The following is a 19,433-nucleotide window of genomic DNA, read 5'->3' on the forward strand; positions in this document are numbered from 1 at the left end:
TTTTTCGTTTTGTATTCATTTAATTTTACTAATATCATTTATTGATATAGTTTTTATTTTTTGTACTTAGAAATTGATGTTTAAAAAATTTTATTATGATGCAAGTAAAATTATATTCTGCTCTCCCAAGGATATATTTCGTACTTAGACAGGTGTTTATTTTTGTGAATTTTATTTTTTATTTATTTATTTTTTTTACTGTATTTTTATTTCCATTTTACTCCCCATGTAATATACACATCAATAAAATTTTAATAGAAACTATATAAATTTACATTAAAGTATTATTGGATATGAAATTTCTCATGCTGCTTTTTTGCCATTTTACTTCATGTTCTATTATAATGTACACAGTATAGTGTGAAAATAGTGTTAAAAAAAAGTATCACAGAAGCAGTGATTTGGTTTCAAATATCATTAAATTTTTATTTTATTCTATACTGTTATCAACATCAAAGAAATAAATTTTCATCACTCTTTTTAAGTTTTAGTCTTTTTTTAACATTTTGAAATGTAGGGGTGTATTTCAAAAAGGATCTGCTTGGCATATGGTATGACACCACACATTTTGTTGATATGCAGAGTGATTTTTTTGTATGGTTTTATTTAGCTTGGTATTTCTGTTTGTTTATAAGAGGGAAACTTTAAAATTACTTTTGACTTCAATTTACAGAGCAAATTTTCTCTAAATTCTGTACATATGGATTTTTGATGCTAATTCAATACTGAACAGAGATATTTTTCAAACATTAATATAAATATTTTTTAATGTTTAATTACTTTTCTGACATATCCTTTTTTAAGATAGAATAAATTATGAGAAAATTTTAATTGTTGCATCATCAGAGAGACTGAAAAGTAATTTCCTAAATAGCTTTTCTTTAGAATTTCCAACATAATTTACTAAATACCAGCAGTTTTTAGAAATCATTCCAGTTTTTAGTTATTGTTATGCAAAATTTAAAGAATTAATTCTTAATTGTTAACAGTCCTACAGTTTTAAGCACTGATATGATCAAAGTTTTAATTCAAACATCTATTTAAACTAATTGAATATAATCTCACTTCGTCAGATAGATGGGGAAAACTTTGGGGTTGATATCATGCTTGCATTGCTATGCTTATTAGAAGAAATATTTTCCCTGCATGTACAGGCAGTGATTTTTTTACTTTCACTCTTTATTACCTTAGTCCATTCAAAAGAAGAAAAAGTAAATTATGTATATATATGTTTAAAAAAAAGTTCTTTATATTACATAGTTTTATTTAAATGTTCTAAAACATTTATTTAATGCAAATGCCCCGAAGATTGGCTATGACACCATAAGATCTCTAGCCTTCCAATACTTCAGAACTTTATAGTTTAAAAACACAAGTGCAGAGTACGAGTCAAGATGAGTAGCATCAAAAATTTGATGATGCAGAGAACATAAAGGAGAATCACAAAACCTAAGCCACTACAAGTATGCGGACAAACAGTCATGGCTTGTAGTAAGGTGGAAAAATGCCACAGCTGCACTTCTATTAAAATCTGGGATCAACTGTGTATCCTCAGGCAGTAAGGCCCATAACTTAATGGCACAGTGCTCTCTGCTTTATCCCAGAGGCATATATCTTTTTATCAGGAGTTCGACTGAATGAAATGAGAGGCTTTTTAAATGGCTATGGAGAACTCTTGCACTCGTTTTGGCCAAAAAGTCTGCAGCCTCATTCCCAAGAATTCCGCAGTGAGCTCGGATCTACTGGAAAGAAATAGATTGACGTTGAGCACTGTCCGCACTGCAGTATGCGGATATTGTCTGGGTATTGTCTATTTGCAAGGGATTGAAGAGCAGACAGAGAGTCTGACAAAATCACCGCTTTGCAGAGTGACAAGGGGTGCTTTAATGTAGGGGGTCTTCAACTTTTCATGTTCGAGGGCCACATAATAAATTCACAAAGATTCGCAGGCCTTATGTCTGTCAAAAAATAGTGTAGTCAAAAAATTTATTAAAAAAAGGGAGGTTTGTTTCGCAGGATGACAATTGATTCTAGGTGAAGAGATACTGTTACAGATTTGTGTATATATATATAAATATATATATATAATACATTGGTTCCAAAAAGTCAAATGGAAATCAAATTAATATGTTTTGCAACTTTTTTTTAACTATAAAAAAATCATAAAGATGATTGTACAGAATGTTACAAAATGCATTTACAATAAAAAAAAAAAAAAAAAGAAGAAGAAGAAGAAGAAGAAAAACTTACATTACTGGCAGGAGATGGTAGTTACTTTGATTTTAATGTGAAACTTGGCATTGTTTTTGCTTGATTAAAGCTTCAACAGTTTAATCTGTGTTGTTGAAATTCATAAAGTTTCCTCCAAATGTCTGTTTGTCAGCCGTGTTCTTGTTTTTGATTTTAGGATTTTCATTTTACTAAAATACTGTTCACATATGTAGGTATTGCCAAAGATGGAAGACATGAAGAGTGCATGTTTACGAATTCCTGGATACTTGTCTTCAGTCATGTACTTCGAATAAAAATAAATTAATGTAGGATTTTCAAGAAACTTGCATTTTACTGCAGTCACAGTGTAAATCGATAAATTCCAATTGAAGTTTAAGTTGAAGACTTCTAACATCTACTGAAAATGGTGAGGAGAACATTCTGATAAAAATTTCATTTTCGCGAAAAATGGAAAATCTGGTTTTGAATTTTTCTTTCAAATTTGAAATGCATTGTACATAATTATTTGAATTTCATGTTGTAGAAATGACCTCACACACTCCATCAATTTTGGAAAGTGAGTGAAATTCTTATCTAGCAACTGACTTTACCACAGGATTAATTTTGTCTCAAAAGCTTTCACAAAGTAATAAAAATTATGAACAAGTAGATGTTTTCCCAGTAAGCGGTAGTTCAAATCATTGAGATCACCTGTAATATCGGCAAGAAATGCAAAGTCTCTCACCTACTTCTCATCATTGAATTTGTGAGTAGATTTCCCTTTAGATTCCATGACTTGTTGAACTTTGGTCTTCAAAGAAACCAGGCACTGAAGCATCTCTCCTCGGCTTAACCATTGTACTTCGTAATACACAACGTCACCGTATTCAGCTTCCAAATCACTCAAGAACTGTTGAAATTGCCTGCAATTAAGTTCTTGAGACCGAATGAAATTAACCACTTTTGTAATAACATTCATCACATGTTCAAAGTTTGAGAAGGACTTCTTGCACAAATTTTCTTGGTGGATGAGGCAGTGGAAAGTCATGGTAGTATTATTTCCACTTGCCTTCAGATCAGATTGGAATAATGTAGTTACTCCTATTTTCTCTCCAGTCATAGATTTAGCAGCATCCATGGTTATAAGCAGATATATTACTGAAGTCTAATTCGCATTTATCCAAAGTTTGCGTCAGACTCGAATACAAATCTGTTCCTCGTGTTGTACCTTTAAGTGCAACGACACTGCCTAATTCCTCTACAATTGTCTCTATTAATGCCACATATAAAAATGGTTACTTGTGCAGTAATTGTTGATTCATCCATTGTTACAGAATAAAACTCAAATTGTTTGCTTTTGGATTTTAATTTACTGAATATATCTGCTGCTACATCCTCTATGCGTCTAGCTACTATCACACCAGACAAGCTAATATTCGATATGACTTGAGCCTGTGATGGACAAAAGCACATCAACTGCACTCTGAAGACTTTCTTTTGCAAATTCTCCATAAGCAAAGGGTTTTTCAGGCTTAGCAATTTTTTCTGCTATCATTTAACTAACACAAACACTATTTTCAGATTCTTTATTCGCTGTGGTGAAGAAAGTCTGTTGAAAATTGAGTTTTGATTTTAATTCACTCAGCTTATCACTTTGAAAATGACCTTCCAATACAGAATATTTCTCACTGTGCTTAGTATCATAATTTCTCTTAATGTTGTATTCCTTCATCACAGCTACACTGTCATTGCAAATAAGGCAAACTGCCTAAAATTCACCATTTTCAGAAAATTTTATCTCAGATAATATCAGGCATGCCAATAAAATGTTTTAAATATCAAGAATAAGAGGGAAAAAAATTCTTTTTACGACAAAAAGCTGACAAGGCAATTTTTCTTAAAAACAAAATTTCTTAAAATTCTTCAGCTTTTCTTCAAATTCAAATGTGGGGCCACTGAAATGGCTTCAGCGGGCCACGGGTTGAAAACCCCTACTTCAATGTGATATAAATAGCCTCAATTTCACCCATCATAATGGGTGGAATGAGCATTAAAAAAGATCACAATGCACACTGGCTCTCGCTCTGCCTTCATTGTTAAACATTGATCTATCTATGTAGACTAGCATCGACTAGCATGTCTCTAGTGTATTGTTTTCCAGTGGTAGTTAGAGCAATTCCACGAATCTCCTGTTTGCTCATATGACTGTTATTAATCTGCATATTCAGCTTCAGACACACAGAGATCTCCCCCATATCCCAAAGGGCAAACAGGCTTAAAGAGAAGTTGAGGATTGAGGTGGACATTTATGTCAGTGGCTGCAGAATAAGCATATTGTATAACCCCATTTTGAATTTTAAGATTTCTCTCTGCGTTGGTGTCATAATCCCTCCAAAAAGTATTGTTGGGCAGGCAAATGAGCTTTTCATAAAGATGAATTGCATGTCTTTCAATTATGTTTCTTATTGGGGGGGGGTTGAGTTAAACTTTGCTAGAATATGAGTGATTCTAACAGCACCTGTAATAATACAAAGAGCTTGATTTTGAACAGTTTCAAGTTTTTGAATAGTACTAGTAGCAGCAGAGACCAGAACTTCATTACAATAACCGAAGATTGGCTGAATGAAAAGCTTGAAGGGAGTATTAAAAGTCTCTTGGCTGCAATCCCGTTTGCAACCAGCCAACCTTTTAAGAACAAGAAGTCTTTTAACAAGTTTTCCACATACGTAATCAACACATCTGTTCCAGTTCAACTTAAAATCAAGAATGCATCCTGAATGCTTCGTGCTTTCTACTCTTTGAATTTACGTAACCTGGAATTTGAAGTTAGGTACAAAAGGATGCCTATTTAGGGAGAAAAAATGGCAGGGGGTTTTTGATTTGTTGACAGACATGGGATTGTCAGAACACCAAAAACTGAATTGCTCAAGGGCTTTATTAAGTGTATTGTTAAACCTGTCCTGGGTGTTCTTTGGCTCACTCGGTCACATTGTCAGGTCATCAGCAAACACTGAATTTTTTATTCCAGGAATGCTTTCCAAGGAATTAGTCAAATCGTTAATATAAATATTAAATAGTATAGGGCTCAAAACAACGTCTTGCAAAATCCAGATTTCATTTGTTTGAATATGGAGAATATGGAATAAAGAGTTTCCAAATTTCACTGAATAAAACCTTTGACCAAGGAAATCACATAGCCAGCTTAACATATTGCCACTAATTCCTGTGGAAATCAGCTTATAAATTAACTTAGGGCAGCAGACCATGCTGATGAGAAGTCAACAAAGACTGCCAAAGCAGATTTGCGGCTGTCGAGATCATCCTTAACATTTTGGCTAAGGTAGGCCACCTGCTGGGCAGTAGAATGAAAATGTGTAAAGCCTGCCTGGGGGTTGAGAAACCAGGTCAATCTTGCAGCGATCATCCGCTTCATAATTTTTGCGAAAATACTGATAAGGGCTATTAGCCTATATCCATTGAATTCGTCAGAAGGTTTGTCCTGCTTGTGTATTGCGACAATAATAGCTTTCTTTCAAATTGCTGGTATGTTAGAGTTCTAGCTTCTGTTGATCAACATTAAAAGCACTGAATGACCATCAGGCCCTAGCTTATTAATAAATTCTGGGGGAAGACAGTCTGGGCTGGGGCTCTTCCCATTTTTAAGATATTTAATAGAGTCATTAAGATTAAATTTGGTAAAGTTGGCACTAAACACCAATTGATGCGAGCCAAAACCAGTTACAACTTTGTGATTATTACTTGTCAGCATTTTTGGAGTTCTTCTAGAATCTTGACTCAGTCTTTGTGATTAAGACTAAAATGAAATAAATGCATTTGCGCGGTACCTTTGTCACTAGTTAAAATTCCATGGCAATCCTTGAAGGAGTCCCTAGTAATTTCAGAATGTCCAGCTCTTAAGTTGTTAACATACTTAAAAACCTTCTTAGAATCAGATTTATAATTCATCATGCTGATAAAAGAATTAAAACTTGTCTGTTTTGCCTGATAAATTTCCTTTTGAAGGGAAGCAACACATTTCCTCCAGTTTTGTACTTCCTAGGCCTGCTCAGAAAAAATACAAGCCTTGTTGCACTGGTCTCTCAAGGCCTGGAGATGTGGAGACCAGAATGGTTTGTAATTGCAAGGTTTTCCTCTGGGAATCCACTTTTTAGTAACTTTGTGGATTGTCTCACAGAACCTCTTAAACGAAGTAATCAATGCTCCCAACATGGAATATATTATCATCTTCAAAACTCTGTTCGAGATCTGCAGTAAATGCATTCCAGTTGGCTTTTTTAAAGTTCCATCTGTGTTGTGGTCTCATATTTGGCATTTCTTTTTATAGAAGTATTTTTCTTGATTGCTGTGACAATCAAGGAAAATAAAACATCAAAATAATATTTGTTAAGGAAACTAAAAAATCAAAATAATATTTTAGCTATTTTGGTATTTCTCCATTAAAGTCATATCATATGATTCTTTTATATATTTCCTCAGTGCCAGGTGTCACCAGTTTGGTTTAAACATTTTTCCTATCAATATTTGTCTTTATAATCATTGCTCATGCAATCCTGTTTTGAATCAGTCTCCCATATTCCTGTTGCAACAAATTTCACAGCTTGGGGTTCGCGCAGATGAATAAGTAGCTACCTTGTTTCCTCAAGGGAAAAAAAAAAAAAAATGTGTTTGAATAATTACATCATGAAATTAGACTCAAAAGTAAAACTGTCTATGTAGCCTTCGTTCTTGAGTACGAAAAGATACCCAGAATCAAACATGGCTTTGGCGATCATGCATTTCATTACTGTTAATGTATTTATTTACTTATTGTGTCAGGTTTGAATTTTGTGAATTAAGGATACTTCTAATGCATTGCAACTCAATTGTTGATTAAAATAATTAATGTGTTCTGGTTTGAATAGTCACTTTTCTCTATCTGGGAGTGGAAATGCGAAAATCAGTAGAAGCACATTGATTTAGAGAATGCTAAGTGGCAACAGTGTAAAAAATATGCTTTGATATGTTGCTTTTGATTTGTTTGATGCAGCTTGAATGCTGCTGATGAGATGTTAAATAGATTCTGGATTACATTGAATGTTGATTTTAAATAGGAATACCACTGAACCACACATGTAAAAATTTAGATGTAGCATATAAATTCATTGTAGAACTTGGTTAAACATACCATGCCTGTATTGTCCAACATGATAGAGGTATGTGGGAAAGAAATTGAGCTGAAATACACTAATATGGTGGCAGAAATACATTTCATGGCTTTAATGGAAGAGAACTGCTGTTAATTTTTCTTTTGAAATTTGTCATTGTCAGTAATGGCACAATTTTATTTTTTATGACATGTGAATAAAAATTCCGTGAGTATTAATTTATTTTATATGTAGTGCTTTTATTGAAAGCAACATATGTTAAAAAAATTTTACTCATATATTTTGTACTTATTTAAAATTTTTTCCCACTAGTAAATTATATGAAGTTTGCTAATACAAAGTCTAAGATCTGAAATCATTCCAACTTTGGGATTTGGGAAATGTTTGGATTTTAGATCATAGTTTAAATCTAGTAAGATTCTTGTAGATATGGCAACGTTGGGTCTTCTTTTGTTGTTTAGGTCCGACAAAAAATACTACAGGGCTACTTTGGGCTGTAGAATTTAGGGGTGGTAAAATTTTAAGAATTTAGAGAAGCACCAAGCAGTGAAATTTGGGGATGACAAAATTTTTAGAATTTTTTAACCGACACACAATGCACTGGCTGACAAAATGCACAGCGCAGAACTGCCCAACCTCACTGCCACCTAAGAACCAAAAGTATGACTCTGGCCATCATCAATACAGCATTAGTTAAGATATTGTTATTGGCTATGGTGCGACTTCCCTAACCAGCAGGTGTTTGAAAGTGACATGCAGTAATCTCAGTTGGTAGACAACTCGACTTTACAGCATACCTGCTTTCTTTTGTTGAATATTGTAATCTCCGTTCCTAGATTTTAAGAGGAGGAATTTTTATTATTATTATTAGTTTATGTATTTTCTAATCTGTTTATTGGCTGGTGGTTCAGAAGGTCTGGATATAGAACGTCTGAATTTTAGACTTTGTAGTGTAATTATATTTCATATGAAAATAAGTTTCTTGTATGTTCATCATGTGAAGAACATTTATTGCTAGTAAAGCAAAATAAATTTAACATGTGAGTTTTGTTCATTTTATTCTTTATTAAAAAAGAGAGTTTTTTTTTTTTTTTTTTTTTAATGAAAATTAGCTCGGCCATGGGTTATTTGGATCTGCCGTAATGAATTTCGATAAACATGCTTCCTACTGTGCATATAAAAATCAAGCAAATGTAATATCCATCCCTTTTTTAATGCTGAATTCACTTTCAGCATCGATTTTGTCATTTTAACTATTTTGTGTATTGTATGTTAAGCTATGTTCACAAAGTCACAATTACACTTGCATTAATTTAGTCTTAGGTTTGTTTTCTTCAAAAGATTTGTAGTGATCTTAAAATTAATGTTAATTACTATTATTGTTGTTAATTTCTCAAAATTAATTCGTCAAATTGAACTGAAAATTTTGTTATGGAAATTTAAGAATTAATTATACCTTTTTATAACCTAAAATTATTAATTATTTTTATAGCTTAAATTACATTACTGTTAAAGTATAGATGGCAGAAAGCAAGGAGGATTATAGGTATTTATTTTCAGGGAAAACAAATAACCTGTATCTTTAATGTTTTTTAACTCATAACAGATGTTTCTTGATTTATAAAACATTTAATATATTTAATTGTATCATTCAAAATATGCAGTGAAATCATACAAAACATTCTAGCCTGTTTAAATGTTTTCATTGTAAGATGATTTTATGTATCTTTTTTTTTTTTTTTTTTTTTTTTTTTATATATATATATATATATGTTTCTAATAAAATTATGTTGTATTCTCAAATCTGATTTTGTTCTGTTTAAAATGAGGTATTTTATACACAAAATTTGCTATCATTTACACAAGAAATTGTCCTTATGTGCTCTTTAACCCGGCGGAAGTCTCACCAAGAAAAGTTACTAGAGTGGGCGCGTGGGGTATCGCATACCCCAATATTTAAAATACGATATAAACAGTATTATTTAGTTTTAAAACTTTTTTTTTTTTTCGTTCTGGTGTATTATAATAATTGGGTTTCAAAAAATTAATTTCCGAAATAATCTTAGAGTTAAAATTAAGATAAATGAAAATAATAAAAAAATAAACATCATGCCTCTAAGTTTCATTACATCTCTAATACACCATGCTTATTTTATTTCTTCACACTTTGAACGAAATACATTCATGTGTTCTTGGCACAGAATATTTTCACATTTTAAACATTGCATTCACGTTCTTCTGTCCTTGGCGCAAGGGCAAAAAATTTATCACATCTTTCATACTTAGTTGTTTCGAATTTCATGTATTCGTTTTAATTCTTCATCAAAACTTCTTCTTTTGTTTTGCATGCAGTACATCAGTTTCTTGAAAAAGTATTAATCTCTGATCTTTGTTCAATGCTTTTTTCATGAATTGTAATGCTAAGTCCTTCAAAAACAGACTTCTGTTTCTGGTTGGTGGATTAGCAGTTGAATGTAATATAATTCAAGCATTTATTACAGCAACATTCAGTGCAGGAAAGAAAATTACCATTGGCCACCTCCTTGTTATTCTGGCAATTGAATAATTGGCTGACATTTCATCCCCCATATCCACTGCTCCTTTAGTCATATTATTAAAACATATAATTCCTGACGTTTTATTTTCTCCAATAGTATCATCTATAGTATGATCGTTATATAATGTTGAAAGCATAAGAACAGTTTTTCTTTTTTTAGGAACATCAGGAATTAATGTTTTATCTTTTTCGAAACCAAAACATTGTAGAAAATATTCTTAGTTTCATCTTCAGTTTCCGAAACACAATCTTCATCGCTTTTAAATATTTCTAATAAATCTCACATGCGTTGCATCTCCAGTTTATAGGGACTCATTCTTTTTACCATAATGCAGTTAGAAATTTTTAAGAATTCAATGTCAAGTACTTTAAAATCACTTGCGAGTAGAAATATTTACTGTTACACTCTAGAAATAAATGTCTGAACTAAATATTCAGTCAGAAAAACACTTATGAGGACAAGTGTGTGGGGTGTGTCATACCCCAGTTCCAACAAAATACCGATAAATCTTTTTCTGAAACACACAGGCAAAGAAAAAGCGGTTCTGAAAGTCAACCACAACTAGAAACTCAGCTACTGAAAGCTGCACAGAATTTCAATTTCACAAGTTAGGAATATTCCACTTTTATGTAGGGTTGGGGTATGATACACCCCACGCGCTTTCCCGCGTTTTAATTTGGGTGATATATCTGCTTTTATTTGGTCATAAGACTTGCTTTGTCTTGTTCTTTTAAAGAATCTCTCTCTCTCTTTTTTTTTTTTTTTTTTTTTTTTTTTTTTTTTTTTTTTTTGATATCTCAAATTATAGAAATAAGTTACTAGGAAAAAGGAAAACGATATTTTTTTTAACAGAGAAAGGAAAAAAGGCATTAACTTTTTCTTGGTTCTAGTTTCAGCTGTTATAATAAGTTGTAATCGTAGAACTTGTTCATCTTATTGTTAATTGCCATAGATATTTCACAAGGAATAATGCAATAATTTTAAAATATGAATCTTTTGTGTACATGTATGTTTACTATATGTATATTCTTAGTATTGTGCTGCAGCATTAAAGCTGCATTATTTGCCGTTTCAACGTGTATGGGTTTTGTAGATAATTTTCTGTTGTTTAATGGTATGCTATAAGAAAGATTATAAATATAGAGAATTATTGTATGGAAATCATCAATTTTCTCAAAGCTGGTGTCAAACCATTAAGTGCACATTTCTGAAAACTGTGATTTTATATTAAAATTTTAACTTGATGTCAACAAGATGCATGCATGATTGCTTGTCATTTTGTTATGTTTTCATACATTCAAGGCATGTAAACTAATATTATATCAAATTTGAATATTCATGTTTTTGGTAAATTAGTTTAATGTAAAAAATATTTTGTATGAACTTATGTAATTTCATTTTGCATTATTTATATACACAGGTTTTTGAATTTTCCTTTTTCATTATTTTAGATTGTAGGGTCAGCTCCTGCATTCCCTCATGGAAGCATTGATCCAATTGAAGAAATTGCTAAGGTATACTTTTTGAATAAAGTATTACATTCAGGGTTCACAAAAGACTCTGTATGTTTAATTTAAACTATAAAAGTTAAAAGCTGAGTTTTATTGCAACTTGAACTGTTATTTTTAGTATACTCTTCCATTAAAGCTGTACCATGCGTTTTTGGAGTTTGTGGAATACATTTGGGACCATAACAACAACAAGGGGGGGGGAACCTTTATTTCATGACACATTCTTCCAAAAGTTTACTGGGATGAAAAAACACTGCCTATTTTTTATGAATAAGCTATTTTATTCATTTCTCCAATGTCATTGTATCCATTCATTTTAATGTTTAAAAAAGTTAGCAAGGATTTGGTACATATCTCTTTCTTTTTTCCTCTCATAATTATTCCAGCCAACCATTGTGGTATAACTCATTATAAGCTGTAATTAACAAATACAGTACAAAGTCCAAAATCCAGACTTGTTGGGACTTCAGCAATTCCGGATTTGGGATTTTTCCGGATATTAGATCATCAGTTTAAATGTGGTAAGATGGCATGCAGAAATTATACAATTAAAAATATGAAATCGTAATTTATGAAATAAAGAGCAATTATGATCTAAAGGTTATCAAAATTTACGAAAAAAGCTTAATATTTATTTGTTTAACTTTATTAAACATTTCTTTCAATGTAAGTTGTTCAAGTTGCTTCATTTTTTGGTTTAATACTTTCTCTTTGATTCTATAAACGGACATAATTTCTTGTTCAGTTACAGAGTTCTACTGTTCAAGTCCTGTAATTGCTGTGTCAAACATGCCGACTAACTTGTCAGTCAAAAATTTTTCCTTTTCAATAACCTCTGTCACTTCACTATCGGTAGCAGTATTTTCTGGATCTAGAACTGCAATACAGATTTCGCCGTCCATTAATTGATTGATGATTGGGGCATTATCATCGCAATCAAAAACTTCTTTTATATCATCTTCATTTATTACTGCTTCTCCACTTTTCTTTACAAAATCCATTAACTGGAAAATGATTTTCAAACCAATCGTTCATTAACACTGGCGTCACCCATGCTTTTTTATTTGCACGATATATAACGATAAAAATCGCTAGTCCTTTAAATGCTCAAGGTTGTGCACGTTTTCCGATCCCAAAAAGTTTGCATTATAAAAAAAACTTCTCATCTCTTAATTTTGCCACTCAGTGCTTCCCAAATTTCAAAAATTTTGTCTTCCCTAAATTCTGCCGTCTGGTGCCGATATATTCTGCCGCCGCTTCTGGGTTTGTGGTCAATAACATACCAGTTATTTTTAATTAAAATAGCACTAAATGTAATTTTTTGGCCTATGAGTTTCATTAACAAAATCTATTTTTAGCATATGAAAAGAAATTTTTGTTGAATTTTTCCTCGTCAACATTTCTTTCTTAGAGCATTTAAAAATCTATAATCATCGCCAAGCGTAATGTTAGCATAAAAGGTTGCCATACTCTTGTTATTCAATTACTAATATAAAAAAAATATTCAATTACTAATATAAAAAAAAAAGTTCAGACATCACTGCATGAGTTATTACTGAAGCTGTCTTGTATTGATAAACATGCGGTGATGTAAGCAAAATATAATAAATAATGATTCACCAGGTCGGCGACAGGGATATAAAATAGTTGAATGTTTCAGTTTGAGATGTATGCCAAGCAGACACTCAGCTACGGAGCCAAATTACTGATCTCGCGAATTTATGCTTACATGATTGTTTTTCCATAATGAGGAGTTTTATTTAGTGCCTAAGTGAAATTAAGAATCAGAATTTTTAAGTGGAAATCTCCACATGTTTTATTATGGAAGTAAAAATCAAATGCACATGCATAAAGCATACAAAAAAATGTTTGTGACTTTGAGGTTCGGATTTTAAATCATTCCGGATAATGGGCATCCGAATTTCGCACTTTGTACTGTATCAGTACATGTTAACTCTAGCAAAGTGTCTGTAGTTATCTTTTTTTGGTTTGGCAATGCTAGCCAATAGTTTTCTAAATGTTGAACTGATGTATTGATTTTTGTGTTTGTAATTTCATTGCTAATCTGGATAGTAAAGGGTGTCCCAAAATTAATGCAAGATTTGAATTCAATATAAAAGGAAGTTTTTAGTCTTTAGGTATTTATTTTTTAAGTGAATCATAAAGTATATATAATAGGGTTATTTGTGGAATAATACATCGAGCAAATGGCCTCCACAGCTTTGCTGGCAGATACACACCCTTTCGTCGAAATTTTTCATTACCTCTCTCCATAATTGTGGCTGAATTTCATTGATGCAGCTTTTAATTTCCTCTTGTAATGCACGTGTGGTTGTGGGATAGACCTTTGACTTCAAATAAAGAAATCTAATGGTGTTAAATCCCATGATCTAGGGGGCCAATTCTGAGAGATTACGCGATCAGGAAATGTCTTATGTAGTAATTGAATTGTTTCATTGGCTGTATGGCATGTGGCACTGTCTTGTTGAAACCGTATATTGGCCACATCAATATCATCCAATTTTGGCAGAAAGAACTGTGTTATCATGTCGCGATATCGAGCACCATTAACAGTTGCTGCTTGACCACCCTCATTCTCAAAAAAGTATGGTCCGATGATGCCTCCTGCCCAAAATTTGCATTTCACAATGTAAGAAACATACATATAGATCCTTCATTATTTAATAATAAAAATGGAAACTTTAAAAAGTGAATTCAAAACTTTGTTTTCATTTAAAGAAAACTTGCCAAACCTGCATTTTACAATTAAGAGAAACTGGCAATAGCCATCAATAGTTCCTTTATCTCTTAATTTTAAGAAATGGTGGTATTCTTCGTACTGTAGTCTATCATAAACTAATTTAGCACTAATCCCATATGAGCTTTTTTCAGCATTTGCATAAAATAGCTGCCTTTTTATTTTTACTTAAGACATGCCAAAGATTTCTTTTATACACCAGAATTTTATGAAAATAAATATAAACACTTAAATTCTGAAAATAATAGATACTTGTCTAATTTTGTGAAAAACTTATCAAGAAAATCAACAAAAGACTTCTGCAGTTATTTCCCAAAAGTAAAGTTCTTACTAATGCTAGAATCAAATTTGTTGGAACATTCCCTTATTATCCAGTCATCAGATAAATCAGATATCGCCACAGCCGATACTTCTGGTACATATACTGTTTTGATCCACATTGAAGATATAAACATAGAAACTTTATACTTCAATTCAGCATATTGAAAACAAGCATTGCTAAGCACTAAAAAGAAAAAGAAAAAAATATATTTATAAATTCTGTGCTAATTAATACATCAAAGAAAATAGTACAGCTTTGGTTAAACACTCTGCAGAAAGGAATAGAAGAAGACAAACTTGATCAAACCATCTATTCTAGCTGCAGCTGACAAAGCAGGCAGTTCATCTGCAAAAGCTCCTACTTACATTTAAACATGGTTTCAGCTTGTCAACCTAGAAAAATTTATCAATTGCTAATTGAAGACCTAGAAAAATTTATCAATTGCTAATTTTTTTGCTAATTGAAGACCAGAGTATGAAAAAAAAAAATATTTTTCACTTTTGAGTCCCATTCTTCCTCTCAAAACAACGTTGCAGGAATTTTGTTATCTACATAAATTCTTTGAGTGCCTTAAAATCATTGAAAGATACTACTTATAGTTTGAATCCCTTATTTCGGGAATTTTGAAGCTTAATCAAGCTATAAGTTATCAGGGATATAAGATTTTTCACTCCTGGATGCCTGGCCTTGCTGACCTAAAAGAGAATTGAACTAGCAGATATTATAACTAAGGCTACTACTATTATGCCTAACCTTCATGTCCAACTCACAGATATCAAAGTATTGATCAAATGTAAAATTCTCAATAAATGGTAGATGCATTGGGATGTTCAGGTAAACAATAAGCCAAGAAGTATTAAACCCACTATTTGAGTGCTAGCATTCTATACTAAATAAAAGTGAAAAGTATTGTTAACTCATTTGAGAATCGGTCTCTGTCACCTGACTTGTGAACATCTGAAATGCAAGAGGAATCCACTTTGCACAAATTGTAGTGCAGTTCTGATAATTCATCATATTTTGCTGGAATGCCATAGTTTTAAATATTTTCGCCTGAAACATTTTAATTATTTCAAATCAGAAAACTTAATAGGAAAAAACCTCATCATTAATTGCTCCAGTTTTTAAGATTTTGGCTTCTGTCATAAGTTGTAATCTGCTTTTATTTTGATTTTTATACAGCTTAAACTATATTGTAATTGCATGTATGCAGTATTTTAACACACTTTTTAATCTTCACTTCAACTGTTGGTTTGGCACAGATAATCTTGTAAGGTTTTATGCCAGAAAATGCAATACTAACAAGCAAACAAACATTCTGGGTTGCCTGATTATATGATTATGATTCCCTGAACATATTCCACAAAAAACTTTGAGCAAATTATTTATGAGTAGTTAATTTTTGTTGGATGTAAATATTCCAAAATTAAAAAGTAAATTGAATCAAGGATTTCTTTTAGTGCCTATAAGAACTGAACAAAAGTCATTGAGTAGGATAGTAAATTCTGCATTTTCCTGTATTTAATGAATATATTAATTATGAGACTAAAACTAAACTAAATGGTGCCCAAACTAAAACGTGGTAGACAATAAATTGTTGTAACATATTTTCTTTCAGTTGGGTCTTAAGAAAAAAATCCCTGTTCATGTGGATGCTTGCTTAGGTGGCTTCTTATTGCCGTTTATGGAAAGAGCTGGTTTCATAGTTCCTCCATTTGATTTTTCTTTACGTGGTGTTACTAGCATTTCTGTTGATACTCATAAGGTATGATCATACATTTTTTATTATATCATAATTTAATGATGTGTTCATAAGTAAAATAATTATGTCTGTTTATTGGAAGATAGGTTAGGTTAAGTTAATAAGACAAGGCTGTGAGGGTATTCTTCCTGAGAGGAGAGATGCTTTCATGGACAATTTTTCTGAAGGAGAACTGGCTCATAGTTAGTTTACACATGGGGAAAATTAAGAACCCGATCATGTAACCAGCTTGTTTGCCTGGCATCAGACCCAAATCAGATTGAGCTAATTACTAGTATTTGGTGGCCGCTGATGGGGCCAAGTTTATTGGACAATTTATTGATAAGCATAGTATATTATTATGTATGCAAACTGCATATTCTGTAGATCTCTGTAAATAGAAATGTTTCCTAGATTGAACTGAATGCTTTGTATAATTATTTTTAATTAAAAGATAAAATTTCCTAGAAATTAATGTTAACTTTAAAGAAGTTATATTATTTTGCAGTATTCTGTAAGCTTACAGTTTTTTTTTTTTTTTTTTTAAATGGGGTTGACATTATTTTCATTATGTTTCTTTTCAACAAGTCAGAGTTAGATATTATTTCCAAAACTTCTTTTTTAGATGCCTTAAATGTGAAATAATTTGTATTCTGTTAAGTTTCTGGTTTGTTTAGTCCTTTCTGCATGCAACTATGTTGTTAAATGTCTAAAAATATATTTTAAAGAAATTCATGTATTTTTTTTATAAATACAGTTTTGATTTGGAATAAAACTAAATTTATTTGTCATTCTAAATTTTTATTCTATGTTTTGGAATGTTTAATATGCTTTACAGTATCCAAATATAGTATTTTAAAGAATATTGTTCTACCTTATTTAAGTTAACATTTTCATGTATTAGTTCTGCTGTTAACAGAAGAGAAGGATTATACTTTATGCAAAAAAACTTTGGTACTTTGTGATTATCTGCACCCCCGCTGAAAAGTACTGAACACATTGGCGATTCAGTTTTGTGCAAGCTAATGTGTGAAAAGCAATAGCCAGACCAACCTCCTTTCAACCTGCGTTGTTGAAGTAACGCACTTTTCATCACAAATGACGATCTGGTCTAGAGTTTTGCCCTTGCATTGGTATTGGTGCAGATTAGTGCATGCCTAAAAATGTCTGTTCTTATCTGCTTGAGTCAGCTAATGCGGCACCCAGCGATTGAACTAGTAGATCAAGTTTATGCAATGCATAGTGCAAATAATAGACATGGCACTAATGTGTAACTTCTTATCAAGTTCTTGTGTGGTTACATACTGATTTTTTTTTTCACAAGTTCTTGCAGGTGGGCATTATCAACATCAGTAGGCTGGCCAGAGTGTTCTGCTTCTTGAATGTCATAGTCCTTGTTTTTAAACTTTTGGCATTCTTCATAGTGCAGTATGATACAAAATTAGCACCTAAAGCTGTGCTTATGATTTCGTGACATTCTGTACACATGATAATTCCATTTCAGACACCTTGTACTTAATGATAACAATATTTTTTTAAAAAATTTCACAACACAGTGTTCTAAAGCAAGTCTCTTTCTTTCAAATGCCAAAATTTTTTTTGACAAATTATTAAACATGCCAACGCGAACTATTTGTACAGACAATATTTGCGGTGGCCGGAAACTTTCGTTAAAACTCAATATTTATTTATTTTTGATGTAATCTTTAATGATAAAATGTAGCATTATCGTTTAAGCATCCATGGTACAAAGGAAGAATAAGAAAGTATTGTGAGCAAGTATTCAGACTTCATCTTATTGCATTGCAGTTTTTATGATGTTATTATCAGTATATAATCCATAAGAATGCATTCTTCATATACAAAGAGTCAACTTTTTAGGAAGTTCCAAATGTCATTTACAAGTTACACATTGTATTTATAAAGCATTATAAGTTACATATTGCATCTGTATACCATTTTATGATTTTAGTCAAAACCATTTAAATTTTATAGTGTAAAATTATTGTAATAGATATATTAAGAGATGGAAGAGAAGCTTACTCTTTTGAGTGTTTATAATTGTTAAAATTCTGCCTGGTTTGACAATGATTTTTATTAATAAAGTTTAATGGATTTTGAGAGCATATTCTTATGTCTTCAATAATAAGTAATTTCACTCTAGTGCTTTGGTGAAATTATAATTAATAAACTGCATCCAGAAGCCATTAATCATATAAATTAGAATTAAAGTTATTTATTATTTAATTTAGGTTTTAGCCACTAAAAACTTTTGTCAAATTATGTTATTTGTAATTTGTTTCCCCTTTCAATAGATTTCATACAGCAAGAGCTTTTTTATGCTGGGCAAGTGGGGAAAAAATGAAGATTCTTCTGATAATCACCTTGGATTAAAGGGAATGAGCTTTGTTGGCAAATTTTATTAACATTCTTAAAACATGAAATATTATTTAACTGAAAAATACCTGCAGCACAGTGTGGTTAAGAAAAAAAAAAATATTCCACACCAAAAAGTATAAATGTAAATGTAATATAATAATGCTGCCATTTGCACAAATTCAGTAGTAAAAGAAAACATGTTGCCAGTAACAAAATTATCCTGTATTAATGATAATATAGAATTAAATACTGAGAAAATAAATAAGCCAAAAGAAAAAATAAAATGAGTGCCAGTGTAAAATGCACATCCAAACATACTCTCACCCTTGCCATTGCATTAAGAATAGATCATTCCTGATACAATGGCAATGGTAAAAGTTTTACTATAGATATTTTAAAATGACCGTTGATAGTTTTTATTATAATAACTCACATTGCCATCTTTTCCAGGATGAATTTCAACAATGTGCCCTAATGGCCAAACACCAGGAGGCATGTTGTTCTTAATTAATACAAGATCACCTACAGACAAATTTAGAATTTGTTCTTTCCATTTATCTCTTTGGTGTAAGGAATTGAAATACTCCTTATAATATCTCTTTGAAAAGCTTTGCTTCATTTGCTGTAATAACTCCCATTATTTTAATAAAGTGGGTTTGGGAGTATTAGAGAAATCCTCATCTGGGTTTCTAGTAATGACTTTTCCAGTTAAAAAATGAGAAGTCAAGGTATCTGAATTAGGTACATCAGAGTGATTAGTTTTAGACAAAAGTCATGAATTTAACACA

At 31.5% G+C, this 19,433-nt stretch overlaps 1 protein-coding gene across 2 annotated transcripts in view; it reads left to right on the forward strand.

The window, feature by feature from the left end:
* The window catches only part of Sply (Sphingosine-1-phosphate lyase), an 88,922-nt gene that overhangs the window by 43,335 nt on the left and 26,154 nt on the right, over positions 1–19,433 (forward strand). For both annotated transcript variants that reach the window (XM_085817081.1, XM_085817080.1), the window contains 2 exons: positions 11,386–11,448; positions 16,144–16,290. In XM_085817081.1, coding sequence (XP_085673207.1) covers positions 11,386–11,448; positions 16,144–16,290 — 210 coding nt within the window. The remainder of the gene's footprint in view (positions 1–11,385; positions 11,449–16,143; positions 16,291–19,433) is intronic.

The sequence above is a fragment of the Stegodyphus dumicola genome, chromosome 5, assembly GCF_044657685.1.
Source record: "Stegodyphus dumicola isolate Sdum_Otavi_A_Nest chromosome 5, ASM4465768v1".
NCBI classification, from domain to species: domain Eukaryota; kingdom Metazoa; phylum Arthropoda; class Arachnida; order Araneae; family Eresidae; genus Stegodyphus; species Stegodyphus dumicola.